The sequence below is a fragment of the Candoia aspera genome, chromosome 1 (assembly GCF_035149785.1).
Source record: "Candoia aspera isolate rCanAsp1 chromosome 1, rCanAsp1.hap2, whole genome shotgun sequence".
Taxonomy (NCBI): Eukaryota; Metazoa; Chordata; class Lepidosauria; order Squamata; family Boidae; genus Candoia; species Candoia aspera.
This window is the reverse complement of record NC_086153.1, coordinates 52,565,705-52,585,896: the sequence shown is the minus strand read 5'-3', so window position 1 is coordinate 52,585,896 and position 20,192 is coordinate 52,565,705. Positions and strand designations below refer to the sequence as shown.

The 20,192-nt window shown below is 39.8% G+C and overlaps 1 protein-coding gene across 1 annotated transcript in view; it reads left to right on the top strand.

Annotated features, from left to right (window-relative positions):
* The window catches only part of LOC134497987 (calpain-8-like), a 58,270-nt gene that overhangs the window by 33,412 nt on the left and 4,666 nt on the right, over positions 1-20,192 (top strand). The window contains exons 11-18 of the mRNA XM_063304054.1: positions 312-323; positions 2,244-2,455; positions 5,350-5,386; positions 6,346-6,411; positions 8,939-8,996; positions 12,307-12,371; positions 14,860-14,928; positions 15,669-15,747. Of these exons, the coding sequence (XP_063160124.1) occupies positions 312-323; positions 2,244-2,455; positions 5,350-5,386; positions 6,346-6,411; positions 8,939-8,996; positions 12,307-12,371; positions 14,860-14,928; positions 15,669-15,747 (598 nt within the window). The remainder of the gene's footprint in view (positions 1-311; positions 324-2,243; positions 2,456-5,349; positions 5,387-6,345; positions 6,412-8,938; positions 8,997-12,306; positions 12,372-14,859; positions 14,929-15,668; positions 15,748-20,192) is intronic.

Below are 20,192 nucleotides of genomic sequence, written 5' to 3'. Positions count from 1 at the left end.
GTACAGAATTTGTACGGCAAAAGAAGTATTAAGAAGTGACCAAATATCCAACATATAATAGTCATTAGGCATACAAATATTCAACTTCTCAAATACCCCAAACTGCTGTCCCCCAAATATATTGATTTTCAGTTCCGATAGTCAATGGTCTTGCTTTGGGAGATTATAGAAATTGAAGTCCAACATATCTGGAGGGCAGCAGTTAGAAAATGTTGTATTACATGGAGTGGGTTTTTTTTTTTTTTCATCCAGCTATTTGTGATAACAGCAATACTACTGTCTTTCAACCAATCACTTTATATGTCTTGCAGGTGCCCAAAGAGGTAACCCTATTTTGGAAATCTGAATCATGAAAAATCACTACTCCTTGCCAGGACCGAATATTTTAATCATCTTCTTAAATGTTGATGCTTCCAAACTGACAATTGACTGAGTGATATATGGGGACAATTAATATTTCTTGGGAAAAATATGAAATATGGTTTGTAAAGCTGTTCAGATGCATTTCCAACAGTCCAGAAAGTTCAACATACAGTTATGTAGGCAACCATTTTCCTAACCTTTCTCCCTAAAGCATTTTTATTCCTGACTGAGTGGAAGAGATGGAAACAAGGACTGATTTGCTTTAGAAGCAAAAGTCAAAACTTTGCTTTATACCAATTATGCACTAGCTCTGTATAGCATGCCAGAAGAACATGGTAAACATATTCTGTATTATGATTATGGCAAAAAAGTATAATGCATAAACTAGCATAGAATGTTATATCTAATTTAAATGCCTAATGCAGTAGTATCTGCAGGGGTGGGGGCCACAATGATTAAAGTAGTACCTCACCATCATGCATCATTTGATCCTAAGGACCCCCATGAACTAATGTATCAAATGGGTGGTTATGTGGCACAGTAGTTAACAGATATCCTATCATTAGATAATGGAACACACCTTGTTTTTAAACAAGTTCCACCTGTTTTGTATGACTGCCTTAATGAGTCATTCTTTACAAAGCAAGCTGATGTAGTAAAGGTAATTTTTAAACATTGTTTGCTTTACTTTCATATCTTTGTTCAATGTGAGGCAGCTAATTTGCTTTATAACTCATGCATGCTGTTGGAACAGATTTATATTACCAGTTACACAAAAACTCATATGATATAAGCTCAGTGAGTGGATGAGCATTTAAGTCAAGGGAAAGAGTGTCAGAAAAAGCAGCTTTGAAAAATGGCTCTTTTGACATTTTCACAAGAGAAAGTATTTCTGCAGTCTGCAAATCAGCTCACATTTTCTATAAACTTGCAGTTTGTTCCCATTCATCATTCTGTAAGGAGAAAATGATTGGATGATGGCAAAGAAAAATAGTGCAGAAACAAATATTGCAGAATATTTCAAGGCCAACTATATGATAGTTACATCTGGCCAAAATAACACAGCCAAATACAAAACATTTACTTGATTTCAGCATTGTTATTACCAATAATGATAATAAACAACTGCTTTTTTTCTTAAAAGAGCCCAGAATGGTATGCAGGACAATAGCAGTATAGGACCCGTGTATAACAATCAAAAGCCTGAGAGAAAAACACAAAAGAGTCCCTCTTTTGGGGGAGATGGGCGGTAATTAAATTTTAATAATAATAATAATGATAATAATAATAAACAATAACAGTGTCAACTGAAAGAACAATGCCACTCAAAATCCCAAGTAGACAGATATGTAGACATGTTTTTGTTTGTACTCTAAATCTTGAAAATATGGAAGCCATCTTAGAGCTTCCAGATCTAGTGTGCAAAAATCTGGATAACCACTAGATGGCAGCACACAGACACAAAAAAGCATTTGCTGCTATCTAGTGGTCATAAAGATTTCCATAGCCCAGGTCTAGTACTCCCACCATCCAGACTTTCTCCAGGGAAAATTTCTATAATATGATCTTGGCTATATTTGATCAGGGTTAGATTTAAGTTGCATGTTGAATTCAGTTTGCCAACCAAAAGAAAGAGGCAGCAACATCTTCAACCTGCAGTCATGTTCAGCTTTAGTAAATCATCCTTTAGGTCCAGCAAGGTAAATATGCAAGAGGAAGCTAAAGCCCTGCCCAATATGCCAGTATATGTTGAGCAGGACAGAGTCATGTAATGAAGTCCTAGCATGCATGACCTATCTACCTGCTTGAAAGGAATATTTGTCTGTTTTGGTACCTGTGTGCAATTAACATTTTCACTCTTGCTGTTCTCTTCTCATTAGTTAGGAAATCAAACTGAGGTTCACCTAAGCAGAGAGTTCTTCTCAACAAATAGACCTGTAGCTCACGCAGACCCATATGTCAACTTGCGTGAAGTATCAAATCGCTTCCACCTGCCACAGGGAGAATATCTTATTGTGCCATCCACCTTTCAGCCTTTCAAAGATGGACAGTTCTGCCTTAGGATCTTTTCTGAGAAACAGGCTAAAGCTCAGTATGTATCTTCTACCACCACATGCCAAAAGGTGTCATGCCATTTTGCATGGAAGTTGTTTAATATGTGTGCATTTGGAAGGGAGTGGTTCATCTGTGGTCTCCCAGATATAACTGAGTTCTAATTCCCACCAGGTCCAACTAGTATGGCCAGCATTCTGAGGTGGGGTTTGTTGTCTGAGTTATCTAGAGGACCACAGGATCCCAATTCCTGCACTGGAGAATGAAGGCTATTTAATCAAGTTCTTCCATCACAGTGATTACTGCTATAAAATGAAAAGCTGTACATGAAGTTGATGGGGTGAATCTGAGAGCTGGACAATGATCATTCTCAATCTATTACTATATACAAATGTAAAAGGGATCCACAAGGAATTTAATGTTGCTAAAGCATCCCTTTCTATCAGTCTTCATTCTCCCTTTACCCATCCCTTCTACAGAGAACTGAGAAATGCATCTTCACAGCTGGAACAGTTTGGAGTAGAGGGATGATAAAAGAAGCAGAATGAATTACAAGGAAAGAGGAGAGGGAGTGCAAAAAAGCTGAGGACCAGGAGAACTTAAAGTGAAGGCAACTCTGATCTCTAAGAAAGGAGATGGTAAATTGAGTTGGAAAGGAAAAGTGAGAGGAGAAAACTCTAAAGTGGAGTCCTTGGTGTTCTCTGAGGTTGTTGTTTGCTTGTAGATATCAAACTAGTAAGTTTCATCACTGCAAGTGAGTGTGGGGTTTGCTCCCTGTTTATATACAGCAGCTTGCCCTGCCAGTGTTGGTGTGGTTTTCTCCTTGGTAGATCCTTGATTAGGGTATTGTTTTCTGCTTGATTGTTTGTTTGGTGTTAATCCCTGCTTACCTGGGAGTAGGCTGCTGGAGAGGGTGTGGAGAAAACCACACCTCCACCAACACTGGCAGGGCAAGCTGCTGTATATAAACAGGGAGCAAACCCCACACTCACTTGCACCGATGATGTTACCTAGTCAGGTAATAAAGTGTCTGCAAGCAAACAACCAAGCTCAGAGAGCACCAAGGACTCTAAATTCAACCCTGAGCTATAGATATTCTCTTCTGTTGGAGAGCTGTAAAGAGCAGCTTGCCCCCCCATTTGAATTATGATAACAGTTTTAGTTTCCAAGCTTATTTAAATAATAGGAAAAGTATTACAACTCCCTTTATCTGAACCTGTTCAGCCTCTGCCTTCTGACTACAGTCAAATATACAATTACTTGAGAAAAATTATTTTTCAGACTAGAGGAGAGTTAAGTCTATATTTAGGTGGAAATTATAGGTAGCAAGAAGGGCAAACATAGGCAGTTGAGCACACTAGTATTAAGAATGATACAATTTGACAATAGCTGTTATTTTTTATTTTTTTTTAGGTATTTATATCCATAGTTTTCAGGATGACTCACAAAAATAAAATGAACAAAATACAATAGCAAAAATGTAATTAAAACATTTGTAGCATTGATAAAAAGAATCCAGTAGAGAGTTTAAACTAAATTCACTGTACTTAATATACACATTGATAACAATTCAGATTTCAAGATCACAGAGTTAAACAAAGCCAGAGTTTAGGGCACTAAAGTGACACTTTAGGAAATGCCAGATGATTCTTGCTTAGGAGGCTTACTCACAATTAGGTTGTGATCACCGAGAAAGCCTTTTCCTTGGTCTTCTTCACTTTGAAGAGCCTCATGAAGGGCATCCGGAAAGAAACTTAAGTGCAGGCAAATATATACAGGAGAAGGCAACATTGCAGGAATCTGTCAGGCTTCCTTATCCTGCTGCCGCCTTTCGAGGAGGGATGGGGTGTTTACAGTTCCTATTTTCCCCCATTCAGCTTTGTGGTCAGGCAAGAGACAAGGTGGTACAGCACTTCTAGAATATTTTTAGGGCTCTCTGATGCCTTACAGCTTATTTGCTTGGTTGCTTCTTTGTTTAACTAGACTTATATGCTAGTTATATGACTCTGAGTGGCCTACAGACCTCCGAATAGTAATTAGATTAAGGACCAGAAACACCAACAATTTCAAATATTCAGACACAAGGGAACAATCATAATCAATAAAAACATTCACCCTCCAGGAAGGAAACAAATACAACCTCTCAGACCTCAAAGGCCCACTGAACAACTAGGTCTTAAATACTTTCTGAAAAGCTAATCAAGTTGGGGCTTGTCTGATATCAGGGGAATGGTATTCCAGAGAAGGAGGCAGTGATGGAAAAGGCCCTTCTCTGGGGTGCTTGCAGGTGACATTCCCTGAGGGTCAGGACCAGAAGGAGCCCACGCTTAGAGATCATAACTGATGAGCAGAGATCTCCAGGAGAAGGCAGTCCCATAAATGCCCAGGTCCTGAACATGAAGGGCTTTAAATATGACCAACAGCACTTTGAATTGCACCAGGAAGTAATCAGTATAGAGGGTTCACAGGGTCAAACCACTTGGTGGCCGTAATTGCTTGAACTGCTGCATGCTGGACCACCTGAAGTTTCTGGGTAGTCTTCAAAGGCAGGCCCATGAACAGCACATTGTAGTAATCCAAATGGGAAGTGACCAAGGCATGCATATAGTAAGCAGTCCAAACCCAGGAAAAGGCCATAAATGGAACAAAGGCCCTCACAGCAAGGCTGTCACCTGCTCTTCAAACATGAACTGTGAATCCAGGAGTACCTCCAGGTTACAGACCAACTCTGCTTGGGCAATCCCAACCAAAGATGCAATATTTTAATAGGCGTTCCCCCATGTCATTCAGCTATTCTTTTAAACTGGCTTTGAAAATCATGGCTTATGTTTCAAGTTGTACAAGTTTATATTTTTTGTAGCTTGTTTTTATATAATTGTATTGCCTTTTGAGGCTATAAGCCACCATAATTGCAACGTTTTTCTTTAATTACAGAGAAATTGGGGACACTGTCACTGCTAATCCATATGAGGTAAATAAATTAAGCAGAATCAAATTAACACATTTGCTTTGAAATCCATATAAAAGCAATCCCATTATCAGGCCAACTGAAAGTTTACCAAATAGTGTACATATTTCACATGTCTAAGAACTCTTTATTAGAAAAGGAAACTGAGAGATTAAAAGGCTGGCATTAAAACATGCCTGCCCTAGCTTTGTTTTCAATGGACTGTGAGAGACGTCTGCAAACTTGCATTTCTCCAAGGTAAAGAAATTGGGTTAGATTGCCATAAGTGTTGTTTTCAAAACTTTCTAGTGGATCCTGCCCCTGGGGGGAGAGGTGAACAAATTTGAAGGGGGGAAATCACAAATTTCTGGGTGTCCATAAGTGTTGAAAGTCAGGTGGGTAGAGACCATAGCATCTGAATACTTCTGACTCATGGGAATAGAAAAACTGGTGGCTGAAAGGGGGGGGGGGCAGGCCTGGGCAGGGATGCTTCAGAGCCAGGAAGAGGGGATGGTGCCAAGCTCACCACTCTGGGAAGCCACTGATAAAAATGGCATGCTTGCTTGGCTGCTGCCATCAATATTTATATGGGTCAGTTTTCACAAAAGTTAAATTGACACCACAAATTTTGAGAAACCCTGCTTTATGGGATTTCATAGCAAATAATTTTTGGAATTATAAATCACTTTTCACAGTCAAAACTGTTTCCCTCCTTACTGAAATAATCCAATGGATGGAAAATAGAAGAGAGATCAACTAGGTAGCTTAGATATTAACAAAGCCAGGTATAGTCTATAATGTACTATACAAAATACATCACAGAAATCAAATTGGGCTGTTTTAGCTAGTGTTCTTACGGCATAAACTCCTGGAGAATGTGTTTCCTGCAAGCTACCTTCTTACTGAAAATGCCCCAGGGGTCTTCACTAGAAGCTTCACCTTGCTTAGTAAAAGTATGCTATTTACAATCTCTTCCCTTTTAGCCTCATGTCACAGGCAAGGATATAGACAACGAATTCAAAAGTCTGTTCCAACAGCTTTCTGGGGAGGTAAGAGGTGATTAAAGATATAAATGAATATTCAAGATAAAATAGTTTGTTTTTGAGGCTTTTTAAAATTAACAGATCTGCATCACTAATTCGAATCAATCAGTTTTTATATTGGTATCATACGATCCTCCTTCATTTGTTTTGCTTAATAGGGTTGTGCAGTGCTTTGGATGTGAAGGCAAAAATACACTTTGGGGTATGCGCGTGGGGCGGGGTGTCACGTAGCACCTCTCTGACACTTAAGAACAATTAAAGCAGCTGCACCCTTTTCTGGGTGCCCATTGCAGCTGCAGCACAATCCTGGGAAAATGTGTGTTTGGTTCAAGCAGATGCAGGCAACCTTTGTGCTCTGAAGCACCTTTTCTGCCTTCACATTCAAAGGGCTGTGTGGCCAGAATGAAACGGTTTCATACAATGAAATACAAAATAAACCACAAAACAGTATAACAGCAACAATATCACCAATGATGCAGTTTCTGTTTCAGCTGCTTCATCTCCAAAGGCCTTCTGAGATAGACAAGTCTTAACTGTTCTCTGAAAGACTGTAAGACTGGGGCCATTCTTTCCTTGGGGGGTAAGTTGTTCCAAAGGAGGGGAGGAGTCACTAAGAATGCCTTTTTCCATACCCTCTTGTCATACCTCCTGTTTGGAGGGGACCTTTACCAGGCCCTTTCTATTCACCTGATTTGGTAGGCAGAATTTATTTGGGATAAGCTGCCTCTAAGATAGCCAGGCCCTGAGTGTTGATAACATTGATAACAAAGATAACCAGCAACTTGAACTGCACTTGGAAATAAATGGTAGCTAATGTACTTACTGTATAGGGCAGTGGTTCCCAACCTTTTTGGCACCAGGGACCAGTTTCATGGAATACAATTTTTCCACAGACCGGGGTGGGGGATGGCTTCTGGATGATTCAAGCGCTTCCACTTTTTCCCGACCTTTTATTCTTTTTTCTTCGCGCTGTTTGGAGATAGCCAATGGACTTGCTTTGTCTGACAGGAGGCGGAGCTCAGGCAGTAATGAGAGCGATGGGGAGGGGCTGTAAATACTCAGGCTGTAAATTCACTTGCTTGCCCACCGCTCACCTCCTGCTGTGCGGGCCAGTTCCTAACAGGCCATGGACTGGTACCGGTCCGCAGCCCGGGGGTTAGGGACCCCTGCTATAGGGAACTATTCTGAGGGACTGTAACTTCAAGTCTCTAAACCCATTAATACAGCATTCAGCTGCACTCAGAACCACCCCCTTTAGTCATCCACTAGACATGGTCTTCCGCACACCTACTCATCTATTGGTAGTCCTCTGTCACCCTGCCTGAGCAGAATTCTGCCCAATTGTTACATGGCATATTAGCCTAACAACTACTGTATTTTTTAATGACAGAATTAACTTCAGGAGTAAGCATTTGGACCAGGAAAATGATGGTAGAGAGGGATTGATTAACCTTTTCTCTGATGATGGTTTCTTAAGTACAGTTTGTTCTGTAATTATTCTTTCCTTTGTTGATCAATATTTGTACTGTTTCTGTTTTTTTTTTCTCACATGCCTTGAAAACATGCATTTGAAACTTCCACATTGGGGAAAGAGATTGAGGGAGAAATTTGGAGCAGAAAAAAGAACAATGCAGAAAGAATTATTTCTGCATAACACCTAGTTTAAGTAGATGACTCAAATCACAACTCACATCACACTTATTGATGCATAGATATTTGCATGCATGTTGTGTGCAAACATTATGAAGAGGATATGGAGTTTGAGGTTCAGTCAGGTCTGCAACTAGGGTCTGTGTCACCTGGGGCAAACATGGATTCCGTGCCCATTTTGGCACTCCCCCAGCGCAGCGCCTGGGGCACATGCCCTGCTTGCCCCCCACCCCCCAGTTGCAGCCCTGGGTTCAGTTCAAGAAGCTGCATGCCTGGACTGAATCCTGAACAGTATATATATCTGCTGAACTGGTCTGAAGAAAAGCCTATTATAGTGTCCAGTTGACTAGTTTTTGATTGGCATATTATACCAGTGAGTGGTCTATGGGTGAGAGACATATCAAGGTAGCACTGTAATACCAATCTCCAGTAAACCAAGGCTGTTGAACAGCCATCCCTTGCAAATATGCATACTCTATCCCTTGCAAATAGGCATACTGTATCCCTTGCAAATATGCATATGGAGCTATTCCCATAAGTAATGCGAGTGTGACAAGTTCTTCAGGGCAAGAGGTCTGCCTACATTCATCCATAATTACCCACAGAAATAAAGCATTCCTTGGTTCTTGAAATCTAGCTATTCCGACTAGGAGGATCCACCAATATATGTAAATCTCATTTAGTTAGTGGATCCTAGCTGCAAGGGACTGGATTTGGGAGTATTAATGGAGTAAAGCTTGATTCTGGCTTCAGTACAGAATCTTCCTTGTGGTGTGGTTTCAAATTGAGATTTAACCAAAGGATAAGAGTTTGATGGCCATGGCTATGTCTTTTTTATTGTGTGTATGTCTCCTCAATCTCTCCTTTGCCTCTTTTAATGCAGGATTGTGAAATGACTGCAAATGAACTTCAGACTGTTTTGAATAGAGTCATAACAAAAAGTAAGTTGCAACTAATTTCAGAAAATAATAGCAGAACTTCCAAGAATGAGGCAGAACCATTCCCTGATCCCTCAAGCATCCTTTCTGTCTCTAAAGACTCTAAAATGACTCATTAAGACTCTGGCCTTTTAAAATGTGACATAGGACTTTAGAAGAACTTTCTGATTAGATTATAGTATAAAATCCTACTACTATCTCCAGACCAGTATGAAGTTAATTTGTTTCTTGGCTGTAGGGTTTCTCTCCATGGTGCTGAACCCAAACTGCAAAATATTAATTGATACCAATAATAATGACTAGAATGCTTGACTGGCTTATCCAACTCTTGCTGCTATCCATCATTCTTAATCACCCTACTTGAAATCCTTGCATCTGAGCTACCACAGGTTGTGGTAAGGAAGCCCTAATGGGGCATAGCAAGTTTAATAGAATACAAAACATTTAGCCTCTAAAAAGTTTGTTCCATACTATCTTCCCCCAGTATATTTATGTGAAATGAGCTCTGTGATCACAGTTAAATACCAGACTAAATAACGTGAAATTCCAATGGACTGTTATCCATATGATAAAACTCTGCTTCATCTTGTTACCAACAACAATATTTGTTTGTTTCACACATTTTTATGCTGCCCCTGTCACATTCTCTGGGCAGCTTACAGTCATGAAAATAGCACCACTAAATCATAGAAACAGAAAATACCAGATTATAACCCCAGTGCATTTTTAAAAAATCCAGATGGAAGCATAACATCTATGAATCACACTCTACATTCCAAATACTCCATTGCCTTAGTAGTGTCTTGCTGTTGTAGGGGATTCCTACAGTGTGCAGGGGTTTGGACTAGATGATCTCCAAGGTCCCTTCCAATCATTCCTGCTATGATCCTACAATTTACTCTCTCTCTGAAAAGATAACAATGACGGGAACATCCTAAACTGAGGAAGAAGGCTATTCCATATGGCTGGAATAGCCACTGAGAAAGTCTGCCTCTAAGCTCATGCCCAAACTTCAGAGGAGAAGGTAACAAGAGCATGCCCTCCTGAGCTGAATGCACAGGATAGGCAGACTATACCTGAAAAGGACAGCTCCAAAACTAATAAGGACCTGAGCTATAAAGGGTCTTATAGGTCACCATCAGCACTTTGAATGCTTATTGGGAGCCGGTGTGATAACTGCAAACCAGGGGTTCTTCTGAAATGTTTCTCTCTCTTGGGAAGCAAGCAACTCATTTTGCACCAGTGGCAATTCCTGAATAGTTTTCAGAGGCAGTCGCTGGAGAGTATATTACAGCAATCCAAATGTAAGCTAATGGCCTAAGTGAGTGTTGCCAGAATAGCCTGCTCTAGGAATGGTATCCAGTGCACAGCTGAATCTGGGCAAAGCTTTTCCTTGCCACTGCCTCTAGCAGAAGCTGTGAGTCCAGGAGAACCCCCCATATCACAGACCTGCTTCTTCGGAAGAAGAGCAAATGTCAAAGCTGCTGTGGAGCCAGTTGATTTCTGGCAAACATGCACTATGTTTACAAACGAGAAAGTAAAAGTGAAATTTCAAAATAAAATACATACAAGGAATGTACGAACACAGCCACAAGGCACAGATACAAAGAACTGGATGTTGAGTTGCCATTCACAGCATTTTTAATTCTTGCATAACAATGTGAATTGTATTTAAGTTTTCATTGTCATTGCTGACAGTTTAAATTTGCTTACAAATGTCTTTTTAAGCTATATCATAAAGTGTTAATAACAATGCTAGTAATAGTAATACCAGGCACAATTATGATCTGGCTGCACAATAAACATGAAGACAATTGTCATATTTGTTTGCATTTGTAGCAGAAATAGCTGGGCCCGTAGGGTGGAAACCTGGAAGTCCTTTGGGTCTTTACATCTTGGCCCTAGCTCTTGCTTTGGAGTTGCAGCTTGGTAGTTCCTGCTGTTACCACCTATCTTCAGGGGGCAGTTCCTCTGGCTTCTTCTTCCTAAACCTGGTGTGTAAGAGAGATGGGATGTTCACGTTCTACTCTGCCTTTCTGTCAGCCCTTCAAGGTAGACCAGACTAGAAAACCAAAGTTATGAATGCTAATACTACTGTTATTGTTGGATTACAGTAACAGAATCTTGCAAGTCTGAATACACTTCCCCCTCCCTCCCTTTATCTTTGTGAGAACTAGGGAGGGTCAAGTCTGAGACGCTTTCCCAAATTATGTGTATGCCTTGGACTTAAATTTCTTTTATCTGACTGTTGTCTTAGTTATGGCTCTTCCTCCTGTTCTTCAGGGTTATCCCTACTGCCCATTATACTTTCTGGTGATTAAAAGGTAAACTTTTTTAAAAAAATGAAATAATCTATATAATGTAACCTCCTGGCTTTGTTGCTTAATGGTATGTGGCTAGAGAATTCAAACCTTCTGTGGGAAACAGACCAATCTCACAAGAAATAAACAAAACCAAACTTTTTTTTTTTTTTAAAAAGACATAAAATATAGCACCACTTCCCCAGGTTCCTACTTTTGTACAGAGAAATAGGGACAATTAGTACCATATAGAAAAAAAAATAAGAATCTTTTAAAAAAGTTCTCTTTTTAAATATAATGATCTCTTTTGTTTGTTAGCTGCCCAGAGTCAAGGAGGTGGTCAGCCTTGAAATTGGACATATTAATCATCATAATTAATACAAATTCCTGGTTACCTATTTCCTTCAAAAATAATGCTTCCCAAAACATCTTCTTTTTCACTTTTCTTGCACTTCTTAACTTTCTGGTATTCCAGTGAGTTAATTCTTAGACTATTAGGGAGATAGAACTGTTTTCCAGGTTCAGTGCTCAGCTTCTGCTTCTCTTTAGAGAAGGGAAACACTTTTTCTATATCTAGAATTGGAGAGGCTGGGATGTCTGTGCATGTGACAAAAAGCTGTATCTCAGCCATTGGAATGCGTATTCCCCATCTGGTTCTTATGAATGTCTGAGCTTGTCTGGCAAGCAAGGAAGCTACAATATAAACAAACACAATTTAAAACTTTTCTAGGTCACCTTTTCAGTCAAATTCCTTTCGTTTTTGTTAAAATTACTGAAAATAACGTTTGTTAAAAACTTTTTGTGATGAAATGGGAACTTGCTAGGTAACTGTGTCTTGACATCAGTATTCATGTGATCTTCCTTCTGAAAGACACTTAATTTTCTTCAAAATAATCTAACAAAAGAGCTTTTTTTTGCTTCAACTGGAGAGATTAACATGCCTGAAGATCTTGTGTTTCCATGGGGTGCAGATAAATATTTGAATAACATTTTTTGTCTTTTTTATTGTATAGGAATAGACATTAAAAGTGATGGATTCGACATAAACACCTGCAGGGAGATGATCAGTCTCTTAGATGTATCTTTTAAATGTCACCTTCTCTACTGGTGAAACTTTTGTCTAGATAAGGCATGATTTACATATCTCATTTCTGGTGCATCTGTCTCCACTTGCTATTGGCATAAAATGTAGAGTAGAATGCTGATTTAAACAGCCTGGTAGCAAGAATAGTAACCCTTTATTATTAGCTGCATGGTTGTTTTCTTGCTGACTTATGTTCATGCTCTGCTTGAATTGTGCAATCATCTCCTAGGCATTAAATGCAGTTACCTGTGTTGTTGTGCATAATCTAAATGCAATTTTAATTAGATCATGGCACATATAGCCTTTTGTGTGTACATATTAAAAATATACAGAGAGATCTGGAAAATCATAAGGAGAGGATAAACTGTAATTCCAGAACCATTCCCACCAATTCGTATGTTTCAGAAAAAAATGGAGAAAATGTCGTATTCTCTCATAGGAATGTAATTAAGAATGGAATGTGTTAACATGCTGAAATGAATTAGCCAGTTGGCTGGTAGAAAGCCATAGAAAGAGCTGGAAGAGAGAGCAAGCTGTGATCTAGAGGCATAACTTTTATTGTTTAATGAGATTATGAAATATTTCCATTGAACAAATCCTAGAATTGGACACCTAAGTTCTTCAAATCTCCACTCAGTCAGGAATTTATGAAAATGGGTTTGGCATACCAACTGGAAATTTCAAACTCTGACTTCTAAACTTTTTATTTACCTACTGCCTGCTATAACCTGGTTTATATATGGAGCAGAAATAAGTTGTATTCAGTTAAGATAGCCACATGCACTGTACCACTTTGAAATTCAAGTGGGCAAAGAGTCTAATCTTTGAACTGCAGGGAGATTTCCTTCTATGGGAATGTTGCAAAATGATAACTTCACCCTCCCCCAAATAATCCCAGAAAGTCTAGCCTGCTTTACCATGAGGATTCTTAACTATTTTTAAAAATGTCTATGGAAACCAAACCACCATTCATCCTATCCTTGGCATCCCCCAACGCTTCTCACTTCTTGTACTCCACTTAAGCTATTCTCTCTTTTAACTATAAGATTTGTATCAAAGCATGCTATTTGGGGTGCCTTCTTCCTTCTGGTCATCTAGTGATGAGCAAATCCCTTTTCTCCTCCTCATCTCTCTCCAGAGAGACAATTTTTCAGACAACTGAAACAGGTAAAGTGGAAGACGTTATTGCTGCTCCATTCACGGGCATGTCTCCAGCTTCTGACTGTCATCTCTTTAAATGTCACAAAACTCTGTTGCTAGATGCAGTAATGGATGAATATCTTCATTCATTAATTTGTGTATGCTCTTCCTCCTAAGGAGGAGCCCAGAGTGCTGTACAAAAGGATAAAAACAATCTTCCATAAAATTAATTAAAGCCATCAGTAATAAAAGCCAATCCTAAAAGGTAAAGAAAATAACAAAAAAGCAAATGTAAACACTAAAAGAAAGTTCACTTTTGAAAAAAGCAGGCTGGTCCTGGAACAGTTGTCCTACAGATGACTAGTAAGAAGCATGACTTCAGTTGCCTTACAAAATAAGATAGCAATGGGGCCCAATCATATTTCCTTGGGAAAAGGTTTTTTAATTGAGGTACTGTTCCTGAGAAGGCTCTTCTCATGGCAACTACACTGTGAGCCACACCTGTCAGAAATTAGTACGTAAGTTGGATGATATTGATGAAGACTATCTTTACTTCCCTCTTCCACTGTTCATGATTCTCTGTCCTCCCTTAACATCATTTTGATCCTTTAGGCAGAGTAGATCCCTCTACTGTCTGAATGCCTGTTTGTTATTTTATGGGTAAAAAAAGTAGTTCTAGTGATGCCTCTTCTCAAAATTGTGAGTGATTGTGATTAGACTTGTTCACTGGCTAAGTTGGGTGTTGAACCCAAGGCTCTAAAGTTCTTTGTGAAATTAAATAACTACAGAACACACACAAAAATTCCTGAAGAACTGAGATTGTCTTTGCTCACTGTGAACTAAAGTGGTTATGCCGCAGACCAACCGTATAGCCCTTGGGTCAGTTCTTTGCCACAAGTTTTAATGGGGTTATTCACTTGCTGTATTTGACATCAGAAATGAAACAGAATTAAGACATCAGAGTCTTAATCATTTCTCCTAAACCAGTTTTCCAACCTGATAATTTCCAAATGGATTTGAGCACCTAGAAAGAAAGTAGATTTTAACTTTTGTCTTTTACCAAAAGATTTTCAGAAAGTAGTTGGTTCTTACTGTCCAAAAAATATGATCCATGTGGTTATACAACACTATCACGGTTATACAACACTTTCAAATTGAGTCCAAGCCTGATGAACCCACTTTTATCTAAACTAATTAAAAACAGCAGGCGTGTTACCTTGCATAGAGTGAAATTACAGATTCATGTGCAGATTAAGCCATGTATTTTTATGGGATCTGAACTTCTTGTTGTTCAAGAAAAAAATGTGTTTGAAATCTTGAATTAGACCTTAACACTTTTCAGAACCATGGAACTGGTACCTTGGGACTTGTAGAATTCAAGATCCTTTGGATGAAGATTCAGAAATATCTGGTAAAAAACAAACAAATCCTTCCTAAGTATCATGTCCTCTTTGATAATTACTTAAACTGAAAATAAATAAGTTGAAGAGCAGTAAAGCATTTCTCTATAGCTCTGGGATATGCATTTTATTCATACTATGAATAAAAACTTACTAGTTTTGTTTCCACCTCCAATGGAGTTGTCCTACATCTGACACTCAGTTCAGCAAGAGGAGGATAAAGTCCAGAGGAAATTATCTGTGTTGCTAATTTTGCAGATCAGCTGACAACTTGGTTAAGTCCTATGAAACTTGGTAGGACAGCTATTCACACAACTTCATCAGTAATGATGCAAATGGTTTAGTATGCCAGTGCAAAATGTCCTACTAAGCTACAGGTCAGAATAGCTTTTAAATGTATAGTTAAGGCTGGATCAGAAACCATTTGGCCAAAAAAAAAAGTTTTCTGTTGTTTCTTTCAAGTATTTCCCTCAGTTCCACATCATAGCCTTTGGCAGAGAAGGGGGTTATTTCTCTAAGGCCACTTTACCATCTGACTTAGCAAGCAGCTCACCTTGTGGGAATCCTTTCCCAGGACACACAGCTTGTCATGGGTTAATTGAATCCTCACTCCACCATTCAGTCTTAACACTTTCAGAGACAACAATCTCTCCTGCCTAGTAGGAGCAGCCATTAATATCTTTGCTGACCTGATATATCTACAATTGGGCTAAAGGAGCTGACCGTAGCCTCTCTCTCTTCTTTGGCCTAGGAAATCTATAAAAAAGTGGATACTGACTGTTCTGGAACCATAGATGCACATGAAATGAGAAAAGCTCTCAAGGAAGCAGGTATGTTTATGATGGGCCAGTTTTTTCCCTCCTTTTCTCCCCAGGGAATCTTTTCTGGAAAAGATGGCTGTGCATCTGCAGCAGAATCCAAATGGCTTGCAAAGGATTCTGGGATGTATGTTTATTGTTATGACTGCAGATCATAACAACCTAGCATAATATAACAATAACAGTAACAAATGCACCAAACAAAGAGATTAAGCTGAATTAAAACCAATGCTACAATTTAGAACATACACATTTTCTTTCTGAGGTTAAAAGAGGGCATAGCAAAAGCAGTAGCTTAACTGCTAACAAGTGGAATCATGTCCATGAAAAGGTAATTCAGTCATTCTGCATCTGACCCCTTAACTGGTTTTCTCCTGATGTAATCGTAGATAGGACAGTAGGGGACATACTGTCCTTACCTGAACTAGGACTGTCTTCCCTAGACTGCATATAAAGCTGAGCTGCTTCTACTGCTCTCCTCTTTGGCAGATGTGCTGTTTTGTTATCTGTGCATTTAGGTAGCTTGGAAAGGACAATCTACACTTGCACAGAATTGTTCCATATGTGGAGCTCTGAATCGGGGCCCTTCACATACAAAGGAGCTCTGTGTAGTCATCAAAATGTATGGCAAGCCATTTCCCACTTACGTTTTATCACTTGCTTCCCTCTGCCGAAGCCCATGTGTCTACTTACAACAAGTACAGAACATGCTAATTTATTTATTTATTTTATTTTCTATCCCGCCTTTATTATTTTTATAAATAACTCAAGGTGGGGAACATACCTAATATTCCTTCCTCCTCCTATTTTCCCCACAACAACAACCACCCTGTGAGGTGAGTTGGGCTGAGAGAGAGTGACTGGCTCAAGGTCACCCAGCCGGCTTTCCTGACTAAGGCCGGACTAGAACTCACAGACTCCTGGTTTCTAGCCCAGCACCTTAACCACTAGACCAAACTGGCTCTCCACTAGGCCCTAACAGCTCATGGTATTTTATCTTCAGAGGGCCACATAACTCTTTGTACAGGGAAAAAGTATCCATTCAGGAGAAAGAGAAAAAAATATCATCCATCAGCCCCCCTCTGAAGTTCATCATAACTGAGTTTGATAATTAGGAACTTTTTAAAAAGATAATGACAACTGCTTTCCTAAACTTTTTATTGCATCTAGTTCTCATATGTACCAGTATATTCCCTTGAAAAGAACTCTGTTGGTTTCAGTGAAATAAACTTCTAGTATGATATGTAGGAAATGTTCTAAGCAACGGTCTTGGATTGGTTCAGCAAGCAAGGTGTCTGCTTACTTTTCTTGTGCACTTTCTCCTGTACTGTGGCAAGAAACTTCCACTTCATATTCACATGAACGCAAACAAGCCCATTTTAGATTTGGCCATTCAGCGCAGCAAATCAGTGCACATTGGGATGCAGGGTTAGCCTCAATGGCCCTGTTCCACTTATCCCTGAATTAATGCCTCGAACAGAGTGACAGAATGAAAATAAGTAATTTTATATACCATGACCATTGGATCAATTAGAAGTATATATTTCTGCCAACTGAGAAGAATAATTCATGCATTGGATTCCAGCTAGGCCCTAACAGCTCATAGTATTTTATCTTCAGAGTGCCACAGAACTCTTTGTACAGGGGAAAAAGTATCCATTCAGGAGAAAGAGGAAAAAAAAAAGAGATTCTCTCTCCAAAGAGGGAAAATGCTGACTTTCAGTAAACACATATATCCATCTAGACCAGCAAACGATAGCTGCAGCTGGTTAATTTAAGTACTTTAAGTAATTTAACTTCAAACGCTGACAAAAGTATGTTTTGTATGAAACTGTCTCTCTGCAACCAGGGGTCCCATTTCAGTGGACTGAATGCATTAAAGCTGCACTAATTGGGTACTTATCTTTCAAACAGAAGAACAGGGGAAATCCTGTGAAGTAGCTTATGATACATTCCTTTTCAAGACTTGATGAGGGATTGTAAGGTCCATGTCAGGGTTTGAGGCAAAGAAACAGCGCTGAGCCAGGAATGAGGCTCTAGTTCTTTATTGTTTCTACCATACACAGAATCTTGCCAAACTAGGCAAAGCCAAAAGGTGCTAGGGAGAAATACTCCAAGGAATCTAAGGCGGGTCCTGTCTCAGCTTCTTGGCTGGCTACCCAAGGTCCTCTAAACTGTAAGATCATTTCTCCCCCTGGAATGTACCCTCTTCTTCCTCTCCTGTGACCTCCATAGCATCACCTCCCCACTCAGAGACACATTCCATCACAGTCCATGACCATTTCAGAAGAATAGATACGAGACAGAATCTATGTACTACTAAAACTCTCAGTGTTTGTCTGTTTGTAACCTTCAATTGGGCAACTTATGGTGCATCATAGGGCAACAATTTTTGAATCAATGTACCTCAGATGGGCTAACTTAAAGAATGCATCCAAAATCTGGGACCTATTACTCCCATGGGATTGAAATTTGGCAAAGTTGTGGCTACTTCAAAGCCACCGTGCCTTCCGACTACACTTCCCAGAAACCCATTGGTTATGTGGCACATGGGAAGATGGGAGGGGTTTATCCCTGCCCTCTTTCCCACCTCCCTCTGGCCCTGTGCCCAATTGGCTGGTGGCAGGGCCTGATGGGCAAGTGGCAATTAGCTGCTTTGGAACTGAGGCTGAAATTTGAAATCTCTTAATGGTGGTGGGTGATGAGGGAAGGACAAGGGAGAAACTCAGATGCCTGCTGGTGAGGTAGGCCTGGCTAGGGGGTGCTGGAGGTCGACAGGTGAGCCCTTTTCCTCCCTGGAGGGGTCTCTTGGGGACACACCAGGATGGGGAGTGGGAGTGCAGTTTTCCTTGCAGTCTGCAGCCCACTTTGTTCCCCCTCCCCTAGCAAAGTGGCAGGCAGTTCCGCAGGTCAGCTAAGGAGGAGGAGGATTGCTTTCTGATGTTCCCTGCCAGCTTCCCACAAGCAAAGTCAATGCGGAAGCCAGCAGGATGTTGGAAGTTGCTCCTGCTCCCACTGCTTTTTTTGCCCACCTGTGGTCATTCTGTTTCTCTGTTTAGTTAAGGAAATATCTCTGAAAGGATAACCCAACAGGTCATGGGTTATCTAGTTTATATTATAGAGCAGTCTTCTTCAACCTAGCACTCTTCAGATGGGTTGGGATTAAAATTCCTAAAATGCCCAGCCTTATGGGGCTGGAGGTATTGAGGCATAACAGCTGATTAGTGCTGTGAAAATCTTCACTAGGACAGTTTTTCCAGGACTCTGAAACCCCAAATTACAGAAGATTGAAAATGCTAACAGGTGTGATTTCTCCCCTTACTGTAGAATTGTGATGGGAAAATGATTCTACCATCACAACTTGCAAAATTATTCTTCCCTGTGATTCTCCAAAACATCAGCTTGCCCCTGCAGTGTCAGCTCTTGGTATCTAATTCTGGCAACTTTACTTCTCACAGGTTGGAGAGACAACATGCTATGTCCCAAATTCAGGTTGACAAAATATAATTGCTGTCATGATACAACACTCTATCTACATAATAAATCATGTTATGAATTAACATGATGGACTAGTTCATAGAATGTGCTACAGTGATGACTGGATTCCCACATGTTGCCCAACTACATTTTTGCCTAATCAAGAGTTTTGTACACACTTAGCCACGTCACGATATTCTGTGTGTGCAAGAGAGACTAAGGGCTCATCCACACAGTTCTCTTGATGTTCTTTCCACCTTTTATGAGTCAGGAGGAAAGTATGTTACTGGGAAATCTGCTGCCCCATGAGCCCTAAGCTTAGATGCCCCTAACATCTCTTGAATACACAGGGCCAATAGGCTAGTAGCAGGTATATTCTCCTCCTAGCTTTTCACATACTGCCAGTGTAGACCAGTGTATACACATCTGTCTTTGTGGACGTGGTGAACTAGATTCAAGCAACTGGGCAATTGCCCCAGGAGCTATATACCATCTATCCAGAGTTTTTTTCAATATTTAAAATAAATGACTTGAGTGATATTTGTCAATCAAGACAATTAAATAATAAATTAAAAAGAAGCATGCCAAGAGTAATTTCATTCTTTTGGACATTGTAGAAGAGCACTATTACCCTATGGACTCTGACATCATTCCATGTATCTAATGAAGTGATCTGCAGCTGACAAAAATGTATGCCTTTTAATAAATGCATTCATTCTTTTACATTTTCCTACACATGCCAGTTTCCTAGTCCATTCAGTGGTCAAAAATTAATGGAGGAAAAAAAAAGAAAAAGTGGAGGGTAGGGGTGGGGCTTAAGTAAGCATGCCGCCCATAAGCCTCTAAGTCTTATCAAACCCCAGTAAGCAACTGACCTACTTTTAAAATGAACATATTTTCCTCAACCTGGTTTCCTCCAGATGCATTGTACTTCAGTACTTTTAAACACCAGCCAACATGGCCAGTGGCTGGCTGGGAGT